This window comes from Tetrahymena thermophila (assembly GCF_000189635.1).
Source record: "Tetrahymena thermophila SB210 genomic scaffold scf_8253904, whole genome shotgun sequence".
Taxonomy (NCBI): Eukaryota; Ciliophora; class Oligohymenophorea; order Hymenostomatida; family Tetrahymenidae; genus Tetrahymena; species Tetrahymena thermophila.
In genome coordinates, this window is record NW_002475971.1 from 204,500 (window position 1) to 220,838 (window position 16,339).

The 16,339-nt window shown below is 23.6% G+C and overlaps 5 protein-coding genes across 5 annotated transcripts; 2 read left to right on the forward strand and 3 right to left on the reverse strand. All coding sequences in view use genetic code 6, as the record gives it.

The window, feature by feature from the left end:
• Positions 1-132: 132 nt before the first annotated feature.
• Positions 133-1,071, forward strand: TTHERM_00726250 (membrane protein, putative; the record flags this gene model as incomplete). Its single annotated transcript, XM_001027147.3, has 1 exon — positions 133-1,071. One exon carries the CDS (start codon positions 133-135, stop codon positions 1,069-1,071), a length of 939 nt encoding a protein of 312 aa, XP_001027147.2.
• Positions 1,072-2,613: 1,542 nt separating this feature from the next.
• On the reverse strand, positions 2,614-3,222 carry TTHERM_000726279 (transmembrane protein, putative; the record flags this gene model as incomplete). Its single annotated transcript, XM_012800854.1, has 1 exon — positions 2,614-3,222. The coding sequence occupies one exon, from the start codon at positions 3,220-3,222 to the stop codon at positions 2,614-2,616; it is 609 nt and encodes a 202-aa protein (XP_012656308.1).
• Positions 3,223-6,024: 2,802 nt separating this feature from the next.
• TTHERM_00726280 (hypothetical protein) lies at positions 6,025-7,659 on the reverse strand (the record flags this gene model as incomplete). The annotated part of the gene is made up of 1 exon (XM_001027150.2): positions 6,025-7,659. Exon 1 carries the CDS (start codon positions 7,591-7,593, stop codon positions 6,025-6,027), a length of 1,569 nt encoding a protein of 522 aa, XP_001027150.1. The 5' UTR covers positions 7,594-7,659.
• An 877-nt stretch (positions 7,660-8,536) lies between these two features.
• TTHERM_00726290 (hypothetical protein) lies at positions 8,537-9,877 on the reverse strand (the record flags this gene model as incomplete). Its single annotated transcript, XM_001027151.2, has 1 exon — positions 8,537-9,877. The coding sequence occupies one exon, from the start codon at positions 9,875-9,877 to the stop codon at positions 8,537-8,539; it is 1,341 nt and encodes a 446-aa protein (XP_001027151.2).
• Positions 9,878-11,819: 1,942 nt separating this feature from the next.
• Positions 11,820-16,141, forward strand: TTHERM_00726300 (phage head-tail adaptor family protein, putative; the record flags this gene model as incomplete). Its single annotated transcript, XM_001027152.3, has 17 exons — positions 11,820-11,930; positions 12,014-12,072; positions 12,131-12,191; positions 12,255-12,329; positions 12,451-12,567; positions 12,654-12,869; positions 12,932-13,098; positions 13,157-13,612; positions 13,665-13,929; positions 14,014-14,148; positions 14,200-14,346; positions 14,400-14,655; positions 14,714-14,952; positions 15,012-15,145; positions 15,198-15,430; positions 15,489-15,599; positions 15,678-16,141. 17 exons carry the CDS (start codon positions 11,820-11,822, stop codon positions 16,139-16,141), a joined length of 3,246 nt encoding a protein of 1,081 aa, XP_001027152.2.
• Between the last annotated feature and the right edge of the window lie 198 nt (positions 16,142-16,339).

Consider the following 16,339-nt stretch of genomic DNA (forward strand, 5'->3'; position numbering starts at 1 on the left):
AAAGATACTTCTCTCTTCCTTTAACAATTTGAAATATAAACACGTAAACTGGATTTGTTTGAAAATAATAAAAATCTTAAATAAATATATTGATATTAATAGTTTTTTGAAATAAAAGCATAAAGAAATCTGATGATAAGGAAGACTTTTTCTTTGGTGATTGCCTTGGCCTGGGTAGGCTTTTCTGTCTATTTAGGATCTTTAATGCAATAAGCATTCGATGAAAGCCAAGATTATGGTAGATATAACTTAGCTTTTAGCCATATTGCATTTGATATAACTGTCATCGTTTCAATTTGTATCTTCAATTTCTTCTGGAATAACCTCCAAATTTTTGATGCATACTACGGACTTATCCCTGTTGCTCGTTTAGCAGTTCTTAAAATGAATTCTGATAAGGTTTTTTAAGAATTTAATTTCAAGAATTTCCTTATTACCACTCTTATCGGCATTTGGGGTGTACGTCTTTTTGCTCACATTTTTTAGAAATGGAGAGGTTTCCCTGATTAAGATAGACGTATAACTGCTACCGAAATGAGATACAGAGGAGTTAAGCGTATTTTCTTCTGGCTTTGGTAACAACCTTTCATAGCTTTCATGAATGCTTTGTTAATTTCATTCCTTACATTACCCGTTACTGCTTTTTATACTAGAGATGCAGAAGCAATTTAGAGAGGTGAAAAGTATAATTTCAGTGAAATTTTGGGTTATGCATTAGCAATTTATGGATTAGCTGTTTAATCAATTGCTGATTTAGAATCTAACTTATGGAGAGACTCAGGAGCTTCTCACAAAGTATGCGATACCGGCTTAAGAAGATATCTCCGTTACCCACAATACTATGCTGAAATAGTTTTCTGGTTTGGTATCTGGGGTGCTTGTGTCTCTTCTTTCTCCACTGCAACTGTTATCAGTAGTTTCGTTTACTGGCCTATTGGTTTTGTAATTGAAGCTCTTTGGTTAGTAGTTATGACTACAATCATGGATAAAAGAGTTCTTGTTCGTAAAGAAGGCTGGTAAGAATACAAAAGAAAAGTAAGATTCGGTCTTATCCCTTTCTTCCGCTTTTGATATAATAAAAAAATAGCTTAGGAAATAGCAATAGTTTGTTGAAAATCAAATCAATTATCTGAGCATTAAGTAATGAAAAGAAATATTAATTGAATAAAAAAGGATTTTATTTTTATTTAAACACAGGACTGGACTGATTGAATGAATTCAAAAACTAGCTATAAAAATTAAAAAATAAGCTTATGTAAATTTTAATATTTATATATTTAGTTTATATCTATTCAAACATACAGAATTATTTTAATATTAAATGTATTTGTTGTGAACTTGTATAATTTTTTACAATTAAGAAGTATTAATTTTTAGTAAAAATACTTCCTCTATTTGCTATTTTATGTGTGTTTAATTAATTATTTATTTATTTATTTATCTTAAAGCCCACATGAATCAATTAAAAAAATTATTGCTTGAATCAACTTATTTTTTTAACTTAAAAAAGGAGATTTTAATTTTTCAACTTAAAATTAGTTTATTTATTTATTTTATGATCTTATAATTAATATTTAAGTTGTTATTAGTGATATTATTTTTAAAATATTTGATTTAATTTTATTTAGAAGATAATTAATTATTTTCTCCAAATGAAATAGTAAAATATATTTTTTTAAAACTTTTATTAATTCATATTTATGTATAAAAGCTATTATTTAACAAATGTTCTTAATAAAAAAGTGTAATTAACAAATAAAAGTGTCTTTAGTTATTATTTGTTTAAAGTGTTAATTTTTAAATAAAAAAATGAGAAAGACACTTTGTATTTATTTATTAATTTTTTTTACAAAATTTCTCTCAATTTGAATAAATTATTTATTTAAAATGAACCCAAACAAATAATGAATAGTATTTAATTATAAATATTTATAAAATTTAAGTATTTAAAAAAAATATTTTAAAGATTAATAAACTTTTCGAAGAAATATTATCAATTTCAAGAGCAGATTAATGTACTTTTTTGATCTATTTATAATTATAAAATTTGGAGTAGTTTGATATTTTCTTCATAATTTTGCATAAATTAAAGTTATATGTTATTTATGCTGAAAATTTATTGGTTGATTGTACTATTTAATTGTAATTACTTTAATTATAAATAAAAAGGAGTTTTTAAAGTAAGATCGTTTGTTATTTATTATTTTAGTTCTTACAATTTTAAAAGCTCTTAAAGTTCAATTTGTATAGCTGCATCTTATTTTAACTTTTCTATTTATGCAATTAGGTCAATTTATTTCTATTGCTGGTTTAAAGTATATATATTATTGCTTAACAAATTTTGTGGACTTTGAAAGTTATTTATATTGTTTTATCCAAATTACTATTATTAAGCAAGCATCTAAATTTATTATGGAGGTATTATTTAAGCGTTAGTAAGTAAGAATTAATTTTAATAATTATTATTGTATTAAATTGTTTATAAATCAAGTAATTACTATTATTGCTATATCGGTAAATCATTATTATTTAAGTAAGCTGCGTTTATATTATTTAAAAATTGTATATTGCCTGAATTTAATATTTATTGATTAACTGATGATAAAGATGGAATCATATCTTTATATTAATGATCAAATGTGTTACTACTACTCTGGAGAAGAGAACTCTAATTTAATAATGGTGTTTGTTATTATGATTAATCAGATATTGTGAATTATTATTATACATCACTTTTTAGAGTTTGATTTAATTGATCAATAGTTTACTCCTTTAGTAGTTAAGTACTTTAATTAGGGGTGCTTTCATCTTATAAATTAACCTTAAAAATGGTTGCTGATTCGCTCTACAAATTCGATTAGTTTTATTTATCACTTTCTCTATTGGTTTCAAAACTTAATTTTTTTTGTTAAGATTATTATGAGTTTGGCAATTTATTTTTTTAATGTTGAAAGTAGTGATAATATTGCTATATGAATTGATCTTATTAAAAGTTGTATTAAAAATCTTCATCTTCTTCCTTAAACGATAATGGTCTCTTAGTTCTAATTTACGAAACACGTTGCAGCTAATACTCATCTATTTCGAATTTATATATTCGAAGGTAATTTGTAAAGCTAATATCTTTGGTAAGATTAAAAGTAGTAAGATCATGCTGAATTGCTTTAATTTTACAAGGAATTACTATATCATCGACTGTTACTATTTCTATTTCTGCTTCATTTTGTTACATTAAATTCATATTAAGAAGCTAAAAATGTGCTTAATTGGTAAAAATTTCTTTAAACCCGTTTCTTTTAAGTGACTACAAATAGCGTTATCTATTTTCACAAAGTATTTCAGTCAAAGTATAATTAAATCCAATTGAAGATACTTGCATTCTTAGACTGCTACAATTGTGTTTTCTTATAAAATATATATAGGGATACTGCTATCCAATACTGCTTATAATCTCACTTGCCTTTTGTAGTGACTTGCTATAATTTTCTGCAAGACACTCTTACAGATGCTCAAAATGACCTTCGCATAAAGATTTAATTTTATTACAATTGTTTAATTCGCCTTTAACGTATAGATGATATTATTCAAGCATTTTAGAAGTTTTAAAAGCTTCTTTGTTTTGCATACTCTGTAATTGATTTATTAAATATTAAAATTCGAAAGGCGCTTAATTATCAGTTCTCATATTTAGTTATATATAGTCCTAAAATCCTTAAAAGCTTGCGTAAGGACGCCATTGATTCCAGTGGGAATAATTTTCTTATTTTTTAAAACCAGAATCTGTAAAAAGATCTAAATTTACATATAAATCACCTCCAATAAAATGCCAATGCTTATTATCTACACCTTTTAGTAGAAAAATTATTTTCTTTTTTGAATCTTCATCTTAATCTTATTCATGAGCGTCATAAAGAAAATCATAATCGGAAAGTATTTACTCCTACTATTCATTTTCATATAATTTAAGTTCATTTTACTACTTTTTGGCCTACTGTTTTTAGATGAATTTAATTTGCTTCTTCTATTTTGCGAGAAATGGTTTATTTGCTCCTACCACAGAATTTGGAGAATACCGTAGAACAGCAAGCACTTCTTTGTTTTCATTTAACCCAGGGAGTGATATGAATTAATCAGCATTAAAATAAAAACCTTCGAATTCCATTATTAAAAACTTTAAAATTGTTTTTTTTTCTATAAAAAATCTCTTTGGTGCTTAATTATTGTTTTTCGCAAATTATAGTTCTAAATTTCTATTAAATTAGTGATAAATTAATTGACTTTAGAGTTTTTTGACGCAGACTAGAAAGACTGTTTGTATTAATTATATTATTAAAATATTAATGTACAATTACCATTAAATAAATTCTGAGCAGGAATATAATTTTCTTATAAGCAAATCATGAAATCATGTATATTATTCAAATAAACCATGTGATTACTGCTTAAATTATACTAAATTTCATTGATTTTATCAATTTTTTTTTGTTATTAGATTATTTATTATTAATTTTTTCGTATTACTTTTTAAAGTAACAAAAGTGATTTCATAAAAGGGCTTAATTATTTGGAAATAGTGTAGTTTTGAATATTTTGTTATTTCGAATTACATTTTTTAATTTTACAAGGCTACTCTTACAGAAAAATCTAAATTTATTTAATTTTAAAGTAAAATAAATCAAATATCAACAAGCTATTAACATAAAATAACAGGAAATCAAGTTTTTACTTTAAAACTTATATATAAAACTAGAAAATAATATGTATCTTTTGAAAATAAAATTTTAAATTACATATCAAATATTTATTTTTAAAATTTTTAATCTTTATTAAATTTGAATTAGTTTTAAGATATTTATTTATTTTATTTTTTTAAATAAAAATGTTTTAGCTCACAATTTAATTAGATACTATTTGTATAAACTTATTCACTAAAATATAACTTTTTGATTAAAATAATTTAATGATAACCATTTACAGTAGTTTACTAACTCCAAAAGTAAGATTAAAATTTTTTAGTTAATTTTCACAGATCAAAAGTAAATTACATTTAATTCTTACAATTTCTGAGATGAAAATTAAAAATAATCTTCACTCAAATATATGAGAATTTATTTATTATCAAGGTAAAATAAAAGACTATAAGCTATTTTTTAGTTTGTTTTTATTTGCTAAAGTTTAAATATGGAAATGGCAATTTAAAAAAAAAATTTTAATTTCATAATAAATATAAAAAAATAAATAGATTTATTTGCAAATAAGTTTTGGTTTTTCCATCAGATATATATTTTCCCTTAAAAAATAGCTTTAACTTATCACTTCTAGTAATTAAATAGTAAAAATGGATGTATAAGTAAGCAAAAAGTATATTTGGGCAGAAAGTAAAAATTCAAATAAAATTTAAAAGGGTTTAAAGCTATATCCAAAAAAGAATAAAAAAGCTTGAATTTATCTAATTTCCTCTTAGTTAGGCGATTTCTTGCAACTTAGAAAGTTTTTTAATGGAATGATTTCTTCAAATAAGAGCACATACTTTAATATTTCAAACATAGAGATTGTATTATTTTTTAACTTGTAAATTTAAGTTCGCGCCGCGTAAAATAAAATCTAAAAACTTAATTAAAAAATTTTTGAATAAATAAGCATATATAATTATCCTATCTTTTTAAAAATAATTTAAAAATTTTGTGATGAAAAGTTAAAAAGTTTAATTTAATGTAGCAAGAATAAAAATTTTTAAATTATTTATGTAAAATCTAATTCACAAAGTTAACAAAAATCTATAAAAATCATAATTTAAAATATGCATTAATTTTAAGAGTAGTATTTTTTGAAAAATAAGGTGAGAAAATAATATATAATTATAGATGAGATAAATTTTTGAAGGGTTTAATATTTCAAATTGATTAAAAGGTAATTATTTTAGCTTTTTTGATAAATAATGAAGAAGTAAATGAGATATGAGAGTAGCAGTCATTATATAAAAGTAAAGGTATATTTGTGTTTTCGTTAAAGGGCAAATTTAAATCAGGAAATAAGCTTGAATTTGCACCTTGAGCTTTTAGTTTGATCTTCTTCAGAGTTGTTATGCTACTCAGAAGAGGATTTTGATTCGCATTATGCCTAGGAGTAAATATTTTAGCTTGTTGGTAAATTTTCATTGTTTTCAATTTCAATATCTTAACTTTCTTACTAATTTTGATAAAATTTTTCTATAAATACTTAACTTTAAATTGAGTATCTAAATTCTTCTTGTTCTAATAAAGATGAAGAAGAGTATTGCTGTTAGCCTTGCTTTAGACTTTTACGGTAAAGGTCTACTTAATTGTAAATATTCTTTGGCACATTTAATTTGAGCAAATAGGCTTACTCTAAAAGATTTTCATTTGGATTAGACTCGTTGTACTTTAATTAGGTAGGAATATCTAATGGTATGAGACTGACTTCTCCAGAACATTATATTGAGATGTTATCGAAAGTAAGAATATTCATTTCTTATATTATAATAGGAGAATCAGAATTGGATTATAAAACTTTCTATATATATGCTTATTAAATTTTCATTCTAGTTTTCAAATCATACATTTCTTTTATACCTTATCTGATAAATTAAGTTACAGCTTCATCAAGAGTACAACCCATTATGTTAATATACTGACTGCTATATAGAATTTTCCTTAAAACAGGAATGCATTAAGTGAAATCAATGCTAATAAATCCTACCGTGAATACCTCTTAGCAAAAGGCATCGTTTTAGGTTTAAAATAATTTTTTAGATTTTATTAAACCTTTAATAGCCTTTTCAATAAATTAGTTTCTCTTTTCTTGTTTTGTAAGTAAACGCTCATTATCATTTTAGTAGCTTTAAATGATACTTTATATGCAGCCTTGACAGCCTTTGATTATTTTTTATAATTCAATCAAAGGATGAAGGATGGGATCACCAACTAAAATTTAACTAGCTTAGTTGAGTTAAGAAATCAAATTTTAAAATTCTTTAAGCCCATCTATCTTGTTTGACATTCTTACTAAAAGATATTTATCATGTTTTTATATTTCTAAAATTTCTTTGTATTAATTCATGATTTCTGGAGTATGTTAAATAAGCTACAATGCAGAATTCTTTTCTTCTTCACTTTAAAAGTTCTACTGATTTTTCTGTAAAGAGTTTAATAAATCCCTCTCTTCTTCGCTTAAATTTAACTTATAAAAAAAATCTCCTCCAATAAGAATAAAATCTATCTTCTCAGTGATGTGATTATAAATTGGAGTGATACTCAAACTCCTTTTGCTTTCTATTTCATGTGCAGATATAATTTCAGAGCTGCCTTTTTTACCTAGAGATAGAAACTTTTCTATAGATTTTTTTATATATTTTCTTTTCTTTTTTTACTCGCTCTAGGGAGTACTTAGATTACCTCCAATAATATTATCTGTTTCAAATTTATTATCTCTACTCTTTTATAAAAGACCGCTAAATATTTAGTTTGATTGAGTTATAGAAGATGGGTTTGAATCAAACGAATGGATCGACCACTAAGACGAGCAACTAGATAGCTAGTTCATCCCTATATTCTATACATTCTCTATTTCCATTTCTATACCTAGCTATAACTATATTATTTATGAATGTTCTGTTTTTATAAATTTAATTGTTATATTTGCTAATTAAATTTTTTGTAAAATTTTTAACTAAATGTTAAGAACCTAACTAAAAATTGAATACCCAGTAATCGAATCTATTTATTTAACAATTGCTATTAAAGAAAAGGTCTTTTATGACTCAATAAGACTGAAACTAGCCAAGTAAAACTTTTATTTTAACTCTTTACGAAATTATTGTCCAAAATTATTATTATTTACCACAAAATTTAAAGTCTATTAGGCCATTGTAGAGTTATTTTTTAAAAAAAATTGTTAGTTTGATATTACTGAAGTCAATTACAAGCAAATAAATAAATTAATAAAGTATAAATATAGTAAGCACAAAACAAATTTCAAAAAATTAAAATATTTATTTATTTACTAATAAACAAAATATTAAATGATGATAAAATATATTTTGAAATGTTTCTTAAATAGTTCTTGAATTTGAGTTTTTTATTTTTTAGTATTTCATATAGAAGTATAAAAGAAGTAAGAAGTGTGAATAAAAATATTTATTAATTCTAGAACTAATCTCCAAAAAAATTAATATTTTCCTTACACTCTTACACTCTAACATACTAGGAACTTTTGACAATTATCAATTCATCTAATAAATAGATAGAACCATTTTAAACTGACAAGAAAATTTTTTAATTTCATTAAATTAGTTTTAAGTTATTTAAAATTTAATAGTTTCATTCATTACTAAGTAGATATTGATAGTATATTTTGCTATTTAGATAGTTTATTGTTTATTATTTTTTTCTTCTTTGATTCTTTCTATCTTTATGTATTTTATCTTTATTTAAATATTTTTTTATTAGAAACAACTTTTGAAAATATTTTGGATTTCAATCTTACATAGTTTATCTATTGGATAATAAATAATTTATCAAATCAAGCGATATTTGCAACGCTGATTTATATCAGGATCTTCTTTATTGTTTTCTTCATTTTCTTGCTATTCGCTATTTTCAAGTGAAAAATAATTAAAATTTTTATCTTTGATTAATGTTTTAAGTTCTTATTAATAAAACTTTTCAATAAGGTATTAAGATTGCATATTATAGCAAATATCTTCTTCCTTTTATAAGAGCTCTTAACTATCAAAACCCTATTATTATAACTTCATATTTCTTTAATTTATGATATATTGTATTTAATCTGGCTCTAAAATAAATTTCATAATAAATCCTAGCTCATGAGTTTCTGTATTTACAGAATTTTTATCATATTTTAATTCATCTGGAAAATCAACTTTTATAGTTTCTATTTCAACTTTTACTTATAATTAAATATCATCATAAGTTATTAAATTAAATGGTGATTAAGCTATATATCTACCATTACCTTCCACAATTTCTTTAATATGCTAAGATTGAATTAAAACTCTTGATTTAAAATCAAAAAATTCTTTAATTCCTTTCCTCATAAAATAGCTTTAAAGCTATTCAAAATTCGATCCAATTAATGAAACCAAAGCTTAATTAAATGCCAAATTACTTAAGCAAGGCACTTACCTTTAAAAATCTAACATCGTTAAACCAATTATTAAGAAATCATCTTCATTATAATTTTATTTAAGATAGTTTTTACCATAATTTTTAATATAATCAAGTCTTTTTTCTTGTAGTTGCAACAATTGTTAAGGATCAGGATAAAGTTAAATAATATGTAATACTGCCTGATGACTTTAGCTTAGTATATCCTAAAACTGAAGTAATAGATTTAAATGGTTTTCACCTGATATAACTGATAATAATTAGTTTAGTTATGAAATTAAATTTCTAAAATCGATTAGGCCATTTCGTTTATTTACTAGTGAAACATTTAAGAAATTGTTTGACTTTGAAATAGAGACCACGTCTTTATATAGCTTTAGCTACTCTTATTATCCTTCATTGAAGAAATCTCTATATTTAAAATACAAATCTGAATTATGCAATCTAAAATCCTGCTGTTTATATATAAAATCACCGCCTATTAAAATAAACTCTATCTGCTCCTTCAAAGTCTCGTACATAGGAAATACTTATAGCTAATTACTTTTTTCATGATTTATATCCTACTCCTCTATTTCCGCTTTTTCCATAAAAGATTACATAGTCTTCTTTATATATTTCCTCTTACCTAAAGAAGATGAAGAGTTTTATATCATAAGTGACTAAGAATTATCTTTACTCTCATTCGTTGATTAGTTTTTATCTGTTTCATATTCATCTTCAATATCCATTTTTTAAAAAATAATCAATAGAGTATCTCTAATTTGATATCGAATTTATTTTCAATGCCTAATATATTTTTTTAATTAACAAATTTCAGTAAATTCATCTTCTTTCTTAAATATATATATAGCAAATTGATAATTAACATTCAATTTCTTAAAAACTCACAAATGTTACTATTCTTGGCTTCTAATTATTTTAAAAATAAGAAGTTTTGAAAAAACTTCCAGAAAAATAAGTAATTTAATGAAAGTGAGTGTAAGAGACTAAAATATATGAATATATTCAATATTCTAGATATTCTAGGTTTTAAGTTCTGAATTTCAATTATTTGTAAGTAATTGCAATAATAACTTTTAGAATCTTATGAATTTTATCTCTTTTTAATAAAATTAAAATAGATTGTATTTTCACTTTCCTAATCTATTTTTTAATGATCAATATTTCTATTTAATTGAGTAAATAAAGTGAATAACACATAAGAATTTATTATCTTTAATTTTATTAACTATAAGAAGAAAATATTCTGGAAGTATTATGTCTTAAGATAGTTATCTTTGATATTGAAAGGCTTAAAATATTTACAATTAAACTTTCAAAATTAAGAATACGAAGATTAAAATTTACTATAAAGTCAAATTTTATAAATTACATATTGGTTTTAAGAAATTAATTTTAGGTTATTTATTAATTATGAAACACATTTTGTTTCTTTATTTAAAGGAATCAAAAAAAGGTGATAATAATTCATCTTCATTACAAATTTATTTCAAAAATAAAAGTAAATAAAAATAATAGCATTTAAAAATATTTTTATTCAAATATTAAGAATACATATTATAGAAAAAAACAATTAATTTCTTATTTTAACTAAATAATTCATCATTTTAAAAATGCAACATCAGTATAATTTATTAAGGAAAATATTAAATTTTAAACAATGTGTAAATAAAAAACTTATTTGATAATTAAGATCAGTAGGTAGAAATCGATTGTAATCAGTCTTTTTCTATATTAAACTTACAAAATTTAGAAAAATTTTAAAAAACTAATGTTGCAAATTTAAAATATTTGATTCAGATATTTTGTATTACTATGTTAAATATTTTTTTTGTAATTTAAATACATATTTTAAACAAATGATTAGTATTATAATTATTTCTTTTTTAATTAAAATAAATAATAAAATTCAATATCCTTTATTATCTACAAAAATATAATAAATTTTTTGATAAATTTTAATATTTATGAATTTTATTAATCTGATAGAAAATTGATTATTGATCTAAAAATAATTATTTTTTTAACAAATTGATTTTTTTCATGTAAATTTTTCATAAAGGTCAGAATAAAATATCTTTTTAACAATTATAATTTATTTGAAAGCTACAATATTCAACAAATAAATTTTAGTAAATTAATTATTAAAATAATTTGTATTTTCTTTGAGAATATTGAAAAAATGATTTAAATATTTTGCAATTTTTAAAAATGTGTTGATTTTTTTAATATTTTAAAATATTAAATTTCCAATGAAATTTTTTATCTCAAAATATTAAAAAGTTAATTTAAAATACATAACATAAATAAATAGATGTATTCAAGTAATTTTAATTAAAAAATTTTTATATATTTATATATTTATATATAATTTGTAAAATAAATAATTTAAAGAAAAAGTGCGAAGATACATTTCTTAGACTACAAGTAATTTTATATTTATTTACTTATAGCTGAAAATTTTGAATAGAGTGGCTGAAGTTCAAGATGTTGCTCTCATTTTAAAAATTAAAAATATAATTAAATGCAATTTAATAGCTTTCTATATACTTATATATAGATATCATTATAACAATTGACTGGAGTGTGAACCATTTACAATAAAAGTAGCTTAAAGCGAAGACATTAGCTTCAAAATTAAAAGGGTGAAATCAAAAATATATAATAGGAATGAGTTAGAATAAGTAAAAGAGAAAAGTTGATTCAAGTAGTGAAGGTGAAGAGAGTGAAGATGATTCTACAGAATAAAATTAAGATAATGAATCCACATAATAAGGAGGAGTATATATTTATGCTTAATTTCATTTATTATTACTTCGAATTAAATATCGAAGAATATTTTTAAATCTAACTTTTAAAAAAAGGAAAATGAAGATGAAGTATTTGATATTGATTTTAAAAATTTACCCTCACACGCATGCGAGTATGTTAATGAAATAAAATATTGGTTTTTGATTAAATTAAATAATATAAAATTAAAGATATTGTGGTGTCCATAATAAGAATAGTGTTATAAAGTGTCTAAATAAAGATTGCAACAAAGTAAATATTAAATTTTAGCCTTATAGATTGTTTTAAATATTTTTTATAAAAATAAATCATTAGTGGTTTTGCAATGGTAAACAATAAGGTTAGGGAGCATCTCATATTATTATGCATTTAGTTAAATCTAAACACAAAGTATGTTTGTTGATTATTAAATAGCAAATATCAATTTATCTTTAGATTTAAAAATGTTTTAGAGCAAAAGATAAAATTGGCTAAAAAAGTAGAATATTAATTTTCATTTATCTAAAATTAGGAAATTTAGGTACACCCTGAGAACTAAAACTCAGATACTACTATTGAATGTTACATTTGTGAGAATAAAAATATATACTTATTAGGTTTAGTTCACTTAAAAAATTAAGAAGATCAAGTAATAATTTAGCTTTGTTAGTTTTATTTTAAAATTTTCGAAAAATAAACAACTTTAATTGTTTTCCAAAATGAATGTTAAAATAGGGTTTGATTATTTGTAGACAACCTTGCTTGAATCTAAAAAAGTATAATGAGATGTAATGGGAAATTGAAAAATGGAATCCTTTAATTGATGAAAAGATGATTGTTTCTTGGTTAGCTTCACCACCAAGCGCCAAGCAAATGGAAAAAGGGTTTAAAGTTTCTTAGAAGCAAATTTACGAGTACGAGGAGTAAATTAAAACTAACCCCAATTTTAAAGTAAATCTATTGAAAAAAATCTTCAAAATTTAATTTATTGCTTTTTAAATCTTCAAATTTAGTTAGCATAAGGTGCTGCTTAAAGTTAAGTCAAGAAACTAAAACCAGTGTTATTGCGTTATAAAACTGGTAAATAGTATTTCTAAACATTCTACAACTTAATTGAAGCTGAGGCTAACTATGACAAAGCTTTAAAGGAAAATCTTCATTACAACAGCATTACTGTTAAGTAAATCTTTGTTATTTTTTTAAATTATATTGAATCTCATTTCGTGTGCGTTTAATAGGTGGGATATTTCTTTAAAGAGTAGAAAAGTGGCTCAATTTGTATTGCCTTAGGGAGAAGATAATGAATTCAACCTTTTGAGTGGTTCTGAATTAAAGATCACCTACAAAAAGAATAAGAAAGATGAAGAATGGTCTGCCAAGGGTACTATAACTAAAGTCGGAAATAATGATGAAGTCTTTGTTGAACTAAGTCATAATGTAAAAGATACCCCACCATCAGGAAAGGGATACACAATAGAATTTGTATGGAAACATACTGCTGTTAAGCGTATTAAAAAAGGTATTAAGAAATTCTGGTAAGATGAAAAATGCATTAGCTCGTTCTTATACTTTTAAATTCTTGGTCATTAGAACGAAGAACAGTAAACACCTACTTTGGATATACAACTTCCTAAGCATTATTCTTTACCCAAAATGCCTGAGCTCAACTATTATTAAGTTGAAGCAGTTAAAAAGTAAATGCTTTATTTGATGATTCTAGTTTCTATTGATATTTTTTAATAAAAGGGCTCTTCAATAACCTCTTTGCTTGATTTAAGGTCCTCCAGGTACTGGTAAAACTTTTACAAGTACAGCAATCATTTACCATCTAGTAAAGAACATTTAAAAGAGCGGATAGAGAGGCCAGGTTTTAGTCTGTGCTCCTTCTAACATCGTTGTAGATTAACTAGCAGAAAGAATACACTAGGCTGGTATCAAGGTAGTTAGAATGTGCTCTCGTTCTAGAGAAATGATTTCATCATCAGTAGAATTCTTAACTTTGCACAATCAAGTAAAATATTATTTATCGCGAATATAGCTATTTGATTTAAAGAGCTATTTTAGAATATTTAACTAATAAACTAAACATTAATAGGTAAGAAGTTTAGATTTCGATGAATACAAAGAAATGTAAAAGTTACTCGAGCTTAAAGAAGATTAAGGTGAGTTAGACCATGATGATGAAGACAAATATTATAGTTTAAAAAGATAAGGTGAAAAGGAAATTTTGGTAAATATTTTATTATTTCTAAAGAGAAACTAAAAAACTTTTAAAATAAAGAGAAATGCGGAAGTTATTTGTTCGACTTGTATATCATCAGCAGACCCAAGATTGAAGGATATTAGATTCAAGCATGTTCTAATTGATGAAGCTACATAAGCTATTGAACCAGAATGTTTGTTACCTATGTTGAAAGGAGCTAAGCATGTAGATTTAAAAATACTTTATTCATCCATCTTATTAATTAATTATGTAATTAGGTCATTTTAGTAGGAGATCATAGATAATTGGGTCCTGTTGTTACTTGCAGAGATACTGCAAAGGCTGGTTTGAATAAAAGTCTTTTTGAAAGAATGGTTAGTATGGGTATTAGACCAATTAGATTGTAAGTTTAGTACAGAATGCATCCTGATCTCTCTATTTTCCCTTCAAATACTTTCTATGAAGGAACTTTGTAAAATGGTGTAACTTTCAACGATAGACAATTCCATGGTGAATTCCCGTGGCCTAATAAAAGTATATAATAATAATTTAAAAGAAATAAAAGTAATAAATAAGCTTTTTTTAAAAAAAGATAAACCTTTGATGTTTTTAAATTCCTGTGGTGTTGAAGAAATATCTTCAAGTGGTACCAGTTACTTAAATAGATAAGAAACTGCCTTAATTGAAGATATTGTATTCAGATTAATAAAAGCTAAGGTAAAACCTGAATAAATAGGTATCATCACTCCTTATAAAGGTTAAAGATTCTATATTGGCGATTACTTAAGTAAGAACGGACGTTTGAACCATGTCTTATATAGATAAATAGAAGTAAAATCTTAAAATTTTTAATTCTATATTAAAAAAATCCTCAATTTAAATTATTAAAGATTGCCTCTGTTGATGGATTTTAAGGAAGAGAAAAAGATTATATAATTATTTCTTGTGTAAGAAGCAATGAGTGCTAAGGTATTGGTTTTTTAACAGACCCACGTCGTCTTAACGTAGCTATTACAAGAGCTAGGTAAAAATTATTTAAATTAAAAAAATCATTAATTTTTATTTCTAAATAAAAGATACGGACTTATTATTGTCGGTAATGCTAAGGTACTTGCAAGAGATAATCTTTGGAACAATCTTCTCAATCATATGAAAGAAAACAAGGTTTTGGTTGATGGAACACTAAATGATCTAAGACAATGCACATTAAAGTTCAGATAACCTCAAAAATATGTACCTGAAAGATCAGAATTTTAAGATAACAATAATGACAATGATGATGCCAGGTCAACAGTTAGTTACAAAATAGGTAATTTCACAACAACAAAAAACAAAAAAGGTTAATTAATATAATAAAATATAAAAAGATAACATAAACAACTTTGATCTTGAGTTGCCTATTGGATTTGGATTTAGAAACAGTGAGTTTGGATTTAACAAAATGCCCTAAACAGAATAGTTCAGAAAGATTCAAAAAGGTAAATTTAAATTTAAAAAGAAATAAAATCAAAATAAAATATAAAAATGATAAATAATTAAATTATAAAACACTCTAGATTAAACTCTCAATATGGTAAAGAATTATGGAACTTAGCTTTACAATAACTAGAATAATTAAGAGATTTTCTTCTTTGGTTAGGACAGAGAATAAAACTATTATGATATTCCAAGCTAACAAAAAAATAATGTTCAGCCTAATTAGTTTAGAAACAATGGAGGCTTTACTAATTTGAATCCAAATTCTAATAATTAGAATGATTTCAATGGAAGAAATAGAGATGACTACAATAATTAAGATGAATAAGCTGAAGATCAAGAAGATGATAACTATACAAATGGTGGTGATGAAATTTACACAGAAAAGCAAAACGATTACAACAATCCAATAATCTAGAAGTCATAACCAAAAGATAACTCCTAGAACAGCAAATCAACTTCTTTTGGAGGTATCGGTACATTCAGTATAGGTGCTTAGAAATATAGTTAGTTTGATTTAGATTTACCTGATGAATTTAAATGAACATAAATTTGCCGACTAAAAAAAGAAATTCCTTCTACACTTGTAGAGAACTAAATTTTACTTTTGATATAAAATAACAAAAAACTCTTTAGTTATTTTTATCATGATCAATAATAAAGCAACATTTACATTAAAGAGATAACTACTGCAATATAAAGTGATGAGAAAAAACTTTTTATCATAGTTAAAAAACAAATA